Raw genomic sequence first — 15,634 nt, 5'->3', positions numbered from 1 at the left:
ATTAATCATTTAATTTCTGCCATTTCTAGTGCAAAGGTCATTTTCCTTAGCAGTCAAAACAGATGAAGAACTGGGCAGTTTATGCTGTTCTTCTGTCATCTGTTGTTACTCCAAACAAAATACTCTCCTTTCTGTACTTTCTTTCTTTACTTTCTGTACTACTACTCTTTCTTTAAAAAATTTTTTTTTTAATTTAGGATATTTTTCCATAGTTACATGATTCATGATTCCCCTCCCCAGAAGCTAACAAGCAGTTCCACTGGGTTATACATGTATTGTTATTCAAAACCTATTTCTATGTTATTCATATTGCAACTACTACTCTTTTTCCAATACATATAGGTTGAAAAAATTTACCCTTTTTGTTGTTGTAGTTTTTCTCATTATTTTCAGCTTATTTTGTGCTCTACTATCCATGACACCATTTTACAGGTCTGTGCCATGCTTCAATATTCATCTTTTGTTAGCTGTCCTTGCTTCTATCTTAAACATATCTTTTTTTAAAATCTCAGTTTGCTGAGGAATTCTCTGTGCACATATATCAATCTCTTCAGACAATTTCTCATTAGAATGATTTTCCTTTATGTCTTCAAAATTTCATTTTTTGGCACTTTAAGTGCCAAAGCCTCCATATTTTGAGGGCTTCCATTTCTTATTTTTGTCTGTGGGACCCTATTAATCATTCTTCAAAAAATTTTTCTGGGAAAAATTAGGCTATCCATAATCTTGAGTAGATGTCAACCAAGGCACAGCTTTTTCTTCTCTTTATCACAAACTCTAGAAGGGAATGATTACTTCTCCCCAAATTTTCCATCATTTCCTCCCCTTGAAACTTGTCGCTTTGAAGAGAATTTCTATTTGTTGGCTTCCCCATATTTTGAAGTAATACCATTATAATATAGAATAACACTCCACCTCTATCTGCCCTTTCCTGTTACCCCCCACCTTTTACATTTCCGAAAGGCAATATGGCATGGTGAAAAGGGCACTCACTGGACTTGGAAGTAGGATAATCTGGGCTAGAATCCTACCTCAAAAACATGACTAGCTATGTGACCTAAACTAATCTCTTAACATTTCTCTTTACTTCAGTCTCTTTATCTGCAAAACAGGAGGTTAGACTCAATGGTCTCTCATGTCTCTAAACAAATGAATCTTATCTTCCTAAAGCATATCCAACCAAAACTATTTTCAAGGTTTTGGTTTCATAACAAAAAAATATCAGTTATACTTATCAAGTCAAATTCTTTTTCTTGCATTAGTTGCACTAGTTCCTCTCTTTTACTGCCAAAAGTTTAGGCATTTATATATAGACATTTGATTTCATTAATTTAACTATTGGCTTCATGTTTAGATTTTTGTCTTCTGTATATGTCTGTTTATTTGAATTACTCTTTTTCCCCATACTATCTCCTAAAGTATCTTTTTTAGTGAATATGCTTAGGCAATATCACCCTTCTCTTATTCTTTTCATTTTAAAACACTTCTAAATAAGATTTTTAAGACACTAGGAAGACTAGGAATAATTATTCTTTGCCCAGACAAGAATTTGTTATTCCTCTGACTTTTCAGACAACACTGCCATGCCTTAGCTATGGTCTCACCTTAGAACAGTGGTTCCCAAACTTTTTTGGTCTACCACCCCCTTTCCAGAAAAAATATTGCTTAACCCCCTGGAAATTAATTTTTTAAAAATTTTAATAGCAATTAATAGGAAAGATAAATGCACCTGTGGCCATCACACCTCCCCCCTTACCCCCCGGATTGCTGCAGCACCCACCAGGGGGTGGTAGTGCCCACTTTGGGAATCACTGTCTTAGAACATCCATTTAAGCCTTGAGCACATACACCCACCCTCACGACCTTTTCACTCAGGAACACTCCTCCACCATGCTGTCCCTTCTCCCACTGTTAAGTTTCTCCTGGAGTCTTCACTTTGAGGAGGAGCCCAGGATGATCAATCAATCCTGGCTCTCCGTCTTTTCTAGACTGCCACAATTTCCTGGCACAGGTCATTTCTTCTCCCCCTCACCGGCTCCAGTTTTCAGCTCCCTTTTGTGTTATTTTCCTCCATTAAAATGTAAGCTTCTTTGAGGACAGGAACTTTCTTTTTACTTATATTGTATTTTTAGCCTTATAGAATAAGTGCCTAATAAATGTTTGTTGCCTTATCTTAACCCAGAAATCCAAATCACATTCTCAGACACCATTTTCAATTCAACAAATATTTCCAAAGTCTTCCCTAAGGGCAAGAATTATTTTAATCTTTATAACCTCAGTCACTCAGACACTCAAACTATATGTGTTTATATGTTGGAAACACTAGCTCAAAATGAACATAGTCCCTGCCTTCAAAGAGATAATACTCTAATGAAAGAAGAAAGGGAGAAAAAAATGAACATATTTAAGAAAATAATGATTTTCTAAGAGTTATGGCACTTGAATTTGATGAGAATTAGAATAAGCTAGTTTCAGAGGAAACATGAAGTAGGCTGAAGGAAGAGGAAGGATTAGTATTCAGTGCTGTGTAAAGGTCTAAAAAAATAAAGATTGAAAACAAACCATAAGATTTGATTAAGAAATCACTGGTAATCCTGGAGAGCAGTTCCAGCTGAATGCTTAGGTCAGTTTGCAAAGAGATAATAATGTATTGCTACACAAATTGTGGTACATGAGTGTCAGGAAATATTACTGTATTTTAAGAAATAATGAATAAAAAATTAAGGAAAGATTTAAATGATTTGATACAGAGTAAAGTAAGCAGTCAAGGAAAAAATATATATATAGTAACTACAACAATGTAAATGGAAAAATAACCATAAAGCAATTATAAATAAATGTTGAAAAATTATGAAGCACAGACTCAAGAAAAATTAGAAGAGATACTGCCCTTCTCCTTTGTATGGGTAGGAGGCTCATACAGAATGAATCCTTAAAGGAACAGTACAATCAAGGGAGGACTTTTTTCTAAGAGTAGGAAAGACAGGCATGTTTGCAGGTGATATGGAGAGACTGATAATAAAAAAAAAAACAAAAACTAATGGTCAAGATTGTAGGATTAAGGCGGCAGCTGGGTAGCTCAGTGGATTGAGAGCCAGGCCTAGAGACATGAGGTTCTAGGTTCAAATCTGGCCTCAGACACGTCCTAGCTATGTGACCCTGGGCAAGTCACTTAACCCACATTGCCTAGCCCTTACCACTCATCTGCCTTGGGGCAGTATTGACTCCAAGATAGAAGGTAAGAGTTAAAAAAAAAAAAAAAAAGATTGTAGGATTAAGAACCAAAGGACATAGGATTGAGAGCAGAAGTAAAGGAATTAGCTTTGGGAAAGAAGAAGACTAAACAAGGAAACTCACAGGGAATGGCCTCTATTTTCTCAGTAAAGTAGGAGGCAAGTTCCTCTGCTGAAAGGGCTAGCCATGTGTGAGGTTCAAAAAGAGAAAAAAAGATTTGAAACAGCTACTGCAGGGAATGGGAGAGATAAGGTCAATTAAGGAGAGAGAAAGTAACTGGAACAATGATATCACTGATACTGGGAACTTCCAAATGAGGAAATTCCCTCTACCAAGATGGGTCAATCCCTTCTATGCAATTTGGAGTATTGGTTACTCAGAGCACTGAGGGATTAAGTGGTTTGCCCAAAATTATGAAGCAAGTATATAGCAGAGATAAGACTGCAACTCAGTTAATTCTGACTCCATGATCAATTTGCCTTGCTGTACACAAAAGAGATGAGTTTAGATAACTCAGGAGTGAATACATTTGTAGTAATTTAATCAGCATGGTTATATGATTCCCTCCAGCAGCATATATGCATAAGGTCAGAGAAAGAAGTTTATGGGTATAATCCAGGGTTGAGGTTTGACAAGACACTCCTGGTGACAAGACAAGAAAGATAAGAGATTCAAGTAGAGGAAATTATATAGTTGAATTAAATAGCTACACGGTCAGGATAAGTGAATTGAAGAGTATCTGATTTAGAGTTAGAGGACATGGATTTGAATCCCAACTATGTCACTATGTGACCCTGGACTAGTCACTTAATCGTTCATCCTAAGATTTCTATTAATTAATTGAGACAGCTGGACTAGACGGTCTCTGAGATGTCTTAATAGTATTATATGATCCTGTGAAAAGGAAGGCAGAACAGTAGTGATGGCATGGACAGAGGCATGGATGGACTGGAGGTCACAGTTAAGAGAGCTTAAAAATATTTATATCATCTTTTGATCCCACAATAACCTTGTGAAGCAAGCAGAGAAGGGCCAGGGTAGACAGATATCACTCCAATAAATTTTTAGAACTGAAGTTGACAGAGTCATTAATTTTTGTCCTCAAAATCAGTCAGTAAGATTTTCCTCAATAGTTTTTGCTATCAGTTGCCAAAATCAACCTGAAAATTTTACATGGTGCCCAAGGGAAACAAATTCATTTTGTTCCTCTTTTGGCTCCTCTTTAAACCATTCCTTTGGATTTGGATGCTCTTGTTGGTTTCCTCCCTTCTGAAAAATGTAAATATTCATCACTAACACACTCATCACTCACATCACTCTAATCATTCTAATTCCTTATAAAGCTGTAAACATGTATTAGAGTTCCATTCATTTATCATAGATTTGATGTAAGAGTTTGCCTGATCCACCTCTTACCTCTGGCAAAGTAGAAATGTTATTATTCTCTAAATTCAGCTCCTCAAGTGCACTGCATTTTGCTAATGACCTTGGTATTGCTGACAGTCTGTTATACCTTAGTCCAAGACGATTTAAACTGGACAGGTTTCCTGCAAACAAAGAAAGGAATTTAAAGATTTAAAGAGTCCCATACATAGGAATATTTATGTATTACTTTGAAATACCTTTTTTTTTTTTTTTTTTGGCAAATGAAATGCAAGACTTCCAGTACTAGGTAAACATCATTTGTCTTCTTGTTTTTTGGAAAGGCACTATCAATGAATAAGTGTTAAAGTAAAATAAATTCCATGTCCAGAAGCTAAAAAAAGTAAATACTTGATTAGAAAGTTCTTGAGAGGATTCCAAATAAATCTTTGATGAAATCTACTTTAATTAGGAAACCCTGAATAGGCTGAATTAGGCATTATATTATGAATTAGGCAAATATATCTTAGATGTAACAATTGGTCATATGTATAGTTCATCAGTGTTATGAGAATCCAACTTGGAATAGTTATACATGCTAAAACTACATGATGTCACTTTAGAAAAAGGTCTTCAAATTTCCGAAAGTTTTATTTCAAATCTAAGAATAAGAATAAAAGATAATATTTTGCTAAGGTAACGAATACTGTTAGGGCTTGAAGGAATCTTTAAGTAAAATTCCTTCCTTTTACATACAGGAAACAAATTGCTCAAGGTCACACATATCCCAAATAGAACTCATTATCTTTCCCAAAAAATTCAACCCCTGTTCTGAACTTCTCTATTTCAGTAGAGGGCACCATCATCCTTCCAAAGACCCAGGTTGGCAACCTCAGTTACCACAATTACTCACACTACCTCAACTCTCCATACCCAATCAGTTGTTAAATCTTAACATTTCTACCTTAACATCTCTTACATCTGGAAGTGAAAAGGCATTATTGAGTACCTACTACTCATCAAGCAGTATGCTGGAAGTACTAAAAAGACTCAAAACAGTCCTTGTCCTCAATGGAGGAGAAAATATGCAAACAACTATGTACACACAAGCTATATTTAGGACAACTGGGGATAATCAAAAGAAAGGCACCAGAAATAAGAGGGATTGGGGAAAAGCTTCCTGTAGGAGGTGGGATTTTTTCCCTGAAATTTGAAGAAAGCCAGAGAAACCAGGAGGTGGAAATGATTCCTAAGACGAGGGGCAGTCATTGGAAAGGTCCAAAGCCAAAAGACAAGATTCTTATGTAAGGAACTGAGAGTAAGATTGTCAGTCTCATTGAACCAAAAAGTACACAGTGATGTTTAAGATATAAAGAAAATGAAAAAGGCTGGGGGGGGAAGAGGGTGGTGGCAGAGGGAGCTAATGTCTTTGAACACCAAACAAGATTTTATAATAGCTCCTGAAGGTGAATGGGAGCGTATAATTCTCTGAGTTGGGAAGAGTGGTGCAGAATGCCTGTACTATTTTTTTTTCAAACCCTTAACTTCTGTGTATTGGCTCCTAGGTGGAAGAGTGGTAAGGGTGGGCAATGGGGGTCAAGTGCCCAGGGTCACACAGCTGGGAAGTGTCTGAGGCCGGATTTGAACCTAGGACCTCCCATCTCTAGGCCTGACTCTCACTCCACTGAGCTACCCAGCTGCCCAGCACCTGTACTATTTTTTAAAAAATCACATTAGCAGCTATAATGGAAGACGGACAGAAGTAGGGATAGACTTGCAGCAGGCAGACCCACCAGCAGACTATAGCAATAGTCCAGATGTGAGGAAATGTATTGGGGTGGTAGCAGTATTAGAGAAGAGAAGGGAGTGCATTCAAGAGATTTTGCATAGGCCAAAGCAACAGATTGGATTGAAGGGAAATGGGGGAATGAGAGATACTGAAGAATGCAGGATGATTCCTAGGTTGTAAATCTGAGGGAGTAGGAGATTGGTGGTGCCCTTGACAATTAACAGAAAGTCTGGAAGGGGGAAGGCTTGGGGGGGGGGGGAAATAAGTTCCATTTTTGTTATATTGAATTTATGATGTCTATAGAACATCCAGTTTGAGGTATCTAAAGACAGCTGGGGAAGCGAAATTAGAGATCAACAGAAAGCTTAAGACTGAATAAGTAGAATCAAGCAAAGAGAAATTTTAATTAAAGAGCATATCAGCATAGAGAGATGTTCATCAAACCCATGGGAGTCGATGAGATCAGTTAGTGAAATAAAAGAGATCAAGAAGAGAAGAAAGTCTAGGTAAGAGCCCTATGGGACACCCATGGTTAGCAGGTACAACCAAAATGACGATCCAGAAAAGGAGATTGAGAAGTAGTAGGAGTAGACTGAGAAGACAGAAAAGAAAACTAGAAGAGAAAAAAAAAGAGAAAAGATAAAAAAAAAAAAAAGGGTGACAGTATTGAAGAATGAGGATTGAGAAAAAGCTATTGGATTTGCCATTTAAGATTATTGATAACTTGAGAAAGAGAGCAGTTTCCATTGCAATGGTGATATCAGAAGTTAAGCAAGTGAGTGGAGAGAAAGCAGAGGTACTATTAGAAAATAGATTTCTCAAATTTAGCCACCTACAGGAGGACAGATGATATGAGAATTTACAGGGAATATAAGGTTCAAGTGATGGTCTTTTTCTGAGGATGAGGGAAATATGGGCATGTTTGTAGGCAGCAGACAATAAAAAAAGACAGATTGAAGATAAGTGAGAGAATGAAGAAGATAGAGGGGACAATTTACTGGAAAAGACAAAATGGAATGGGACAGAGGACTGAACAAGTAGAGTCCCTTACCTTAGAAAGGAGAATAGCCTGTCTTCATGTGAGACAGGTCTGAAGAAAGAAACAGTGGTCAAAGGGATCTGAGTGATGTGAAGAGCAGAAGGAGCTCTTGATAAATGGCCTCAATTATTTCAGTAATTGAAGCTCTCAGCTGAGAGGAGAAAACGGAACCATAGGAGGCTTGAGAAATAATGAAAGGACTAGGAAAAGCTCCTGTGGAAAGTGTGATAGAGCTGATAAGGAAAGTATAAAAAGATTGCCTAGCAGTAGTGAAGGCTCAGTTTAGGTTATGTAACCTAAATTTGAGGTAAATCCTGCCTGAACAATTGCATGCTTTTCTCCACCTTTGGTCAGCAGGACCTGTATAGGAGTGAAGGCAGTGGATGGTGGGAAGAGTTTAACATTAAGGCTTAGCAAGGCCTCATCAGTGATATAAAGGGACAAGAGACTCAAGAGAAGAGGATAGTATGAGTATAGCTAGTGTAGGGGGAGATGGTCTGTGAGAGAATTGGGAAGTTGAGAACTAGAGATCACATTTACATTGTGGATACATTGTGCGCTGAGTAGAGTATGGTATTACAAGGCAGATGAAGAGGTAGAAAGCTAGTAGATTATGATTATATAAGTGAATTTTATAGTTCATGAACATGGAGGTGTTCCATTTGAGAGTGATGACAAGATCAAGGGTATAACCATCTTTATGTGTGTCTGAGATGGGTTGGAGGAATTAATGGGAAACAAGTTGGCTGAGGAACTGTGAAGTTAAGTTGTTTGAGAGCAAATCAATATGGATGCGGAAGTACCTTAGAATGAGGGCAGAAGGAGAGAAGAGAAAGACTATGAACCAGGTACTGAACTCATTGAGGAAGGAAAAGGAACATATGGAGAAGGGTGGACAAGTAATGGTGGTAGGAAGAGAATCTGAAAGTGGCAATCGTGAGTAAAGTATATTCCAATTCCCTCATCCTCAACCAATGTGTCTGGAGGAATAAGAATATCTAGTGCTGGAAAGGTTGGACAAAGACGCTATGTCATCAGGAGGGATCCCAGTCTCAGTAAGTTCTAGAAAATGAAAGGAATTGGAAAAGAAAAAAATTTAAGATGAAAGCAGTTTGTTGTCTATGGAGCAAGCATTCCATTGGGCATTTGGTTAGTACAATGGGGGAGGGGTGGTGGTTTTAGGGAATAGAAATAAGGAGTCAGAGAGTGGGGAATGGAGAATGGGATTCAGAAGGTGATTGGCAGGGTCAGGGGTTCAGAAACACCAGGTTGTGAAGTAACTGAAGTTTAAGAGCTAGTGATACTCTCCTTCCCCAAGGTAGGAAACCAAGCTGAAAATTGATGGAATGATAATCTCTTCCCACACCTCAGCAGTGGGAGACTTGTATGACAGAATAGTGCCTTTCCTCTTCCCATAGAAGTTGGAGATCAGGTAGGAAGGGGAGACAGAAGAGAGGGATGCAAAGCTCTGCCTAGTCCTACTACCATTTAGAGGCTGTAGATCAGGCAGGGGGCTAGAGAAGAAAGATGCCTGATTCTTCTCTTCCCACTTTCACCTGAAGGTTAGAGTTCAGGTAGGAGTGGGGATGAGGGTATGCCATCCTTTTCTCTATTGACATTATCTAACACTCTACTTCAAGCCCAAATGACTTCCTCTGAAGAACTGCAACAGCCACTTAACTAGCTGCCTTGTCTCATCTTACCCTCTTCCAAGCTATCCTCCACATAGCTAACAAAGTGATTTTTTTTTAATGTAGTCTGATCATATTGCTCCTCTATTCAGTAAACTCCAATGGCTCCTATTGCCATGAGGAGCAAATATAAATTCTTCGCAATCTGGCCCCAGTCTACTTTCTTAGCCTTATTATGTTACCCTCGACCCCAACCCCTTCCTGCACTCAATCAAACAGGCCTTCAGTTCCTCACAGTCCACACTACAGCTGCACAAACAATACTACATATTCCATCCCCATTCTTTTGCCTTGGTTGTCTTTCTTGCCTCAAAAGCACTTCCTCCCCCATCTGTATCTTAGAATCTCTAGTTTCCTTCAAAACTTAGCTCAAGCATCACTTCTTCATAAAGCTTTTCCAGTTGCTGGTGCCCTTCCTTTAAAAAAAATCATCTTGTATTTATTTTTCATATATTCATTATATGCTTATATAACTACATGTTGTCTCCTCCAATAGACTCTATGTTCTTTGAGGGCAGATGTTCTCTTAATTTTTTTAAATTAAGTTCATTTAATTAATTAATTTAGGCTATTTTTCCAGGGTTACATGATTCATGTTCTTTCCCTCCCCTTCTTCCACCCCCCCCCCATAGCCAATGTGCAATTCCACTGGGTTTTACATGTGTCATTGATCGAGACCTATTTCCATATTATTAATATTTGCAATAGAGTGATTGTTTAAGTGTCTACATCCCCAGTCATACCCCCATCAAAGTCATACCCTGTGATAAAGCAGTTGTTTTTCTACTGTGTTTCTACTCCTTTTGTCTTAATTTTTGTCTTTGCAGCCTCAGAATAAAGCATGGTACCTGGTTCAGAAAGGAGTTTAATAAATGTCTCTTGATTGATAGAAGCAAAGCCAGTACTGCTAAGTTCCATTCCAGTGATCCTTCCACTAAACTAATAACCAGAACTATCAATTACTTTTTTCAACATTTTCTGACTAAATTAAAGTCAGCACACTGGTCAACAAAAAAATTAACTGGAATAGAAATGTAGCTTGTAGTTTCCATCATTGAAACTGTAGGGAGGCCATACTGATGAAAATAATTGATTCTACAACATCAACTACCAAAATAATCCAAACCAATTCAATTTTTTAATAGTTCACAATGTTTACTATATCAGAAATCAAGTTAATTTTTTCTATAAAGTGATACATATACAAAACACAGCTCTAGGTACTCCTGTGTCACAATTGCCTCAATTTAATCTCTAATTTCAAAATAAATAAATTTATTATACTGTACCTTGGGCCAAGACATCTGATGGAATATCACTTCTATTACCTTCCTTTTAAATTAAAAAGAATTGTTTCTGATACTAGAAAAACTATATATCAGAACTACACAAAACCTGGCATACAGACATTTTGAGGCACCCAACTTTCTACATATTCTGTTCTTTTTTACTTTGATATATTATTCCTAGTTCATCAATTGCCATGCAGGTTTTTTGTTTTGTTATCAACGCATCATTACTATGCTATATATTTGCCAAAGTAAATCTCTCTCAAGAAAGCAACTAACTACAATGCTCATTCACCCAAACTCACCTATTGCTTATCCATTACTTTTATCTTTTGTTGGTCAAATATGGAATTCCATTTACAGGACGGTATATAAAATCTATATAGTACTTATAAAGTTTATAAAGGGCTTTCCCAAAAATACCCATTTGAATCTCACAAGCAATCCTCAGTTAAATCAGGAATTATTATTATATCCCATTTTCCAGACACTGAGGCTGAAAGAGATGAAGTGACAACATGACTGATAAACAGAAGAATTGGGTCTAGAAGCCAAGGCAAATAATTTTTTGTCCTGTGTTCATCCCAAATATTTAGATTTTCAAGGAAAGGATTATTCCTCAATAAGAAATATGTTTTAAACAGTCAATGGTCACAAAGAACTCACTATAGCTAACGAAACTCCTAAAAGAGAAAGACTGGCTGGCTGTTAAGACAGACAAGCATCCAGAAAGCACTTCCACCTTTCTTCTTACCTTCTGAGTGATAGTCCATGCTTACCATGCTCAACTATATTTATTTTTCAAGTTGATATTTGAAAATTATGCTAAGAATTAGCTGGTTCTAATTAGATGAGATTCTCAAAAAACAGTGCTTCATTTATAGAGCTTTATAGAAGCTCAACTTTATAGAGCTTCCTAAGATGTCTATAAGGTTACACTTAGCTCTAAAATCCTCTGCATCTTCAATAATGACTCTGATAACATTCTGGTTAAGTGTTATATTTTGTAAACAGAAAACATAGGCAGAGTTAAATGATTTGCCTAGAGTCATACTGGAACCTAAATAATTAAGATGAGACAGATATTTAGCAATATTGTATTCCACAAGGCAAACTTTGACAATGAGCATAACAAAAATGATACTTATAATACAGAAGAAAATAAACCTATAAATTCCAAAAATGAGAATTAAATTATTAAATTTTCCTTCCAGCTTACATTTCTGTGATGTCTTACATCAGAAATTTTAGTACTATATATTTCTCAGTTGTACTTCTGTTTATAAACCATACTTAATATAAATTTGAATAGAATTTAAGTTGAGGAATTCTAAGAAGTAAGCTATTTATACATCTCAAAGCCAAAACTTTTTAAATTTCCTTAATACACATTATTTTCCCTAATAATTTGTGTGACAGCATAAGAAAAAAGCAGCATATAAAAGGCATTCTACAAGCTGACAGTAACTTTGAAGTTACACTTAATTTCAACTTTCAACTTTGAAGTTCACTTGAGTTTTGGCATAACCTTGTCCTTTGACTAGTGTTGTCTGATCTACAGACATTAAAAATATTCTCATTTTGACCACATAGGTTATCCAGTTTTAGCCTTTAATTATGGAGTAAGTTATTTCTGTAGCATGCCATTTGTTAAAATGTCACTCTAGGTTGAGTCTCACTATCAAAAACAATCCTAGAACTAGAAAAAGCAACAACTTCTGCTATTACAATCAAGGCTAATTTGCAAGACAGACAAAATTATTTAATGTTGACTTCCCCAATCTTCTTCATGTTATGTTTCAATTTGGAGGAAAATATGTCTTATCACATTTTAAAAAAATAGTTATAGCCATCTCCTACTATTTATCTAAATCAATTTGCTCTTCAGTCTAACAGGCTTTGGCTTAGTGTCACTAAGCTTAGCTAAGGAAGAAAAAAAAAAGCACCATACAAATAATATAGTCTTATAATAAGCTGAGTATTATGAATGTCCCTAGCATTTACCCTACAGAATTTGTTTTTCATTTAGGGTCTATGAATTTTGTAAAATATATTTTATAACTATATTTTAATATAATTCATTTCCTTTTTAATCCTAATTTTTTAGTTACATACATTTAAAAACATTCTTTTGCTAAGGGGGCCCATAGGTTTACCAGACTTCCAAAGGGATCCATTAAATAAAAAAGATTAAGAACCTCTGTCCTACAGACGACCTTAAATGTAAGCTAATAAATTCACCAGTGGGTCCTCAACAACACTTCCAAGGAGAGGATCACAACAGAAAAATCATGTGGCAGAGACAGGTATATATGTATGTGTGTATATAAATATATGTATGTGTGTGTGTGTGTGTGTGTGTGTGTGTGTGTGTGTGTGTGTAAGCTTATATATGGACATGCTTCATTTATTTAAAATTTCATTCAAAGGCCATCCTGGTTTCTGGCAATTAATTATTTTCCCAAATTACAGGAGAGGTATGATCTCTAGTTAAACCATACCTCAAATGAAAAGCTAGGCTTTGAGAGAGCTGGGAAACAGGGCACCTGAACACAAAAATTGATGAAGAAGTAATTCCAAATCATTCTTCCACCCCAACATGGAAAGGAAAATTAGGCACTATCTGTTAGCTTTATTTACTAGATGGTGACCAAGGGAAAATCACTTAAACTTTAAGAGCTTCAATTTCCTCATTTCTAAAATAGAGATCATACTTTAATAGCTTCTTCAAAAGGTTATTGTGATCAAAGTTCTTTGTAAACATAAAAGGGCAATAAAATCACAATTATCTCAGACTTGGGCATATAGCTACTTCTTTCTGCTCCCTGAAGAACACATACTAGAAAACCAAGGTCAGTATATGGGATAGGTTGTTGAAAGAAGGGCAGGGGTAGGGAAGTAAGGAGGAAATATCATAATCCAGTCATACTATTAAAAATTTTAAATTATGTTTACCTCTATTCCATTGTCTATGCTCTCCCCTCCCCTATTACCTATTCCACTTCAGACTCAATATTCCCTTACTTCAGTCTATGATGAGAGGGCCATTTTTCTCTGCCAAGGTCAATCCCTCTACATGTACCCTTTCTCCCAGCTCCCAATCCCAACTTTTACCGCATATGAGTTTTTACCTCATTGCTAAAAACAAAAAACAGCTTACCAATTCTTCTATCTACTCAAGCTATGAGTCTATATATTCCCTCTCTTTCAAAGCCAAATTCCTAAAAAAAAAAAAAATCTGTCTATTCACTTTGTTTTTATTTCCTCTCCTCTTACTCACTGATTGTTGAATCCTTTGTGATCTCACCATTTAACTGAAACTGTTCCCTACAAATTTACCAACAATCTCTTAAATTATCAAATCTGATGGCTTTTCTCAATTCTCATTTTTCCTGACTTCTTTGCAGCATCTTGAAGTTAATTACTCTCTTCTCCTGGACATTTTCTTTTCTATGGGTTTTCAAGACACTGTTTTCTCTATTGATTCTATTTCCCTCTACCTAACCATTCCTTAGTCTCCCTTTGATGGATAATCATTGGACCGTGAGTTCCCTGAAAGTAGGAACTTTTTTTTGCCTTTGTGCCTACCACATAGCAGGAACATAATAAATGCTGACTGACTACTCTTCTTTCAAAAGATTCTCTCATTTGCCAAATTCATTAGCCTCTATGAATTAATTATCATCATGATGCAGATAAAGCCACCTTCTATAGATCTAGCCATAGTCTCTCCTGAGGTTACATTATACATCTCCCACAGCCTACTGGGCATTTCAAACTTGTGGATGTTCCACAAGCCTCTCAAACTCATCATATACACGCACACACAAAATTATCTTTCCACTCAAACCCACCCCTCTCCCTGTTTGGGTAGAGGTCCTCTAGTCATCTTGGTTTACAGTGTTGCTGTTATCCCTGACTTCTCACATTCCCAGGACCCTACATACCCAATTAGTTATCATATCTTAGGGTTTCTATTTCCACAATATTTCTTTCATCTTTCTCATTGTCTTGCCTGGATTACAGCAGTAACCTCCTCATTGGTCTCCCTACTCAAGACTTCTCTGTAATTCTAGACAGAACTACCAAAATGAAAATCCTAAAATATAAGCCTGAAACATCAATTCCTCTACTCAATAAACCTCAATGACTCTCTATTACCCTAGGACAGTGATGGTGAACCTTTCAGAGACTGCATGCCATGTCCCACCCCACCCCCAGAAACCAAGTGCCACTTCTTGACCCCCCCTTGCCCCAGACAGGGGAGGGAGAAAGAGAAGGAGTGGCCCAGTTGTTCCACTCAGGGGAAGGAGTAAGAACTTCCATTGGGCTGTTGGGTAGAGGGGCAGGGAGGCACAGTGAAGATGGGGAAAGGAGCAATCCTACCTAAGTCCCTCTGCCTTTCTAGTAACTAATTCTGGTGGGCTGAACAGTATGTGCCCACAGAGAGGTCTCTGTGTGCCATGCCACAGGTATGCCATCATGGCCCTAGAATAAAATACCAATCGCACTGTTTGACATTTAAAATCCTCCACTACCTGGTCCCAGCCTATCTTTCTACTCTATGCATTACTCTCTTCTTGCACTATATAGTACATTCAATTAGCCTTCTTACTCTTTCTCATTCATGACACACTCCATATCTCCTGTCTCCATGTCTTTGCACTGGTTGTCTCCTACACCTAGAATGGAATGCCACTTCATCTCTACCTTTTAAGAATCCCTAGTTTCCTTAAAAATTCAACTTGAACATGACCTTCTTCATGAAAATTGTTCTGAGACCCTCAGCTGCTACTGCCCAAGCACTGAGTCCCTGGGCATATAATATGCTACAGACTAGTGTAGTACCTGGCATACTGGTATATTGCAATCATTTAATAAATGTTTCTTGAATGACTACTATGAATCAGCACTCTGCATTTTTCCCCTGCTTCCATCCCCAATTAAAGCAAAGCCTGAACTGAAAGTAACCATTTGTTTACATTTTAGTGTGTGTGTGACCATTCAAAAGTGAGGCTTTTAGTTCTCTGAAATTTCTATAAACCAATTCTTCCAAAAAAGTTTAAAACTATGCTAAAACTTCTGCTTCTAGGAGCTAAGAGGGCAGAGTAAGGAAGTAATACAACCAACCTGTTCAAAATCACCTCCAAACAACCACACATATATACAAATAAAGTTTAAAAATGAATTCTGGAGAAGCAGAAACAGAAAAACAGAATAAAAGAGTGTT

General features: G+C 37.0%; 1 protein-coding gene across 2 annotated transcripts in view; it reads right to left on the bottom strand.

Moving 5' to 3' along the window:
• The window catches only part of SHOC2 (SHOC2 leucine rich repeat scaffold protein), a 147,414-nt gene that overhangs the window by 15,590 nt on the left and 116,190 nt on the right, over positions 1-15,634 (bottom strand). For both annotated transcript variants that reach the window (XM_044665573.1, XM_044665572.1), the window contains exon 4: positions 4,651-4,781. In XM_044665573.1, coding sequence (XP_044521508.1) covers positions 4,651-4,781 — 131 coding nt within the window. The remainder of the gene's footprint in view (positions 1-4,650; positions 4,782-15,634) is intronic.

This window comes from Gracilinanus agilis, chromosome 2 (genome assembly GCF_016433145.1).
Source record: "Gracilinanus agilis isolate LMUSP501 chromosome 2, AgileGrace, whole genome shotgun sequence".
In the NCBI taxonomy this organism is placed as follows: Eukaryota; Metazoa; Chordata; class Mammalia; order Didelphimorphia; family Didelphidae; genus Gracilinanus; species Gracilinanus agilis.
Note: the sequence above shows the minus strand (reverse complement) of the source record. Positions and strands in the feature narration are given on the sequence as shown.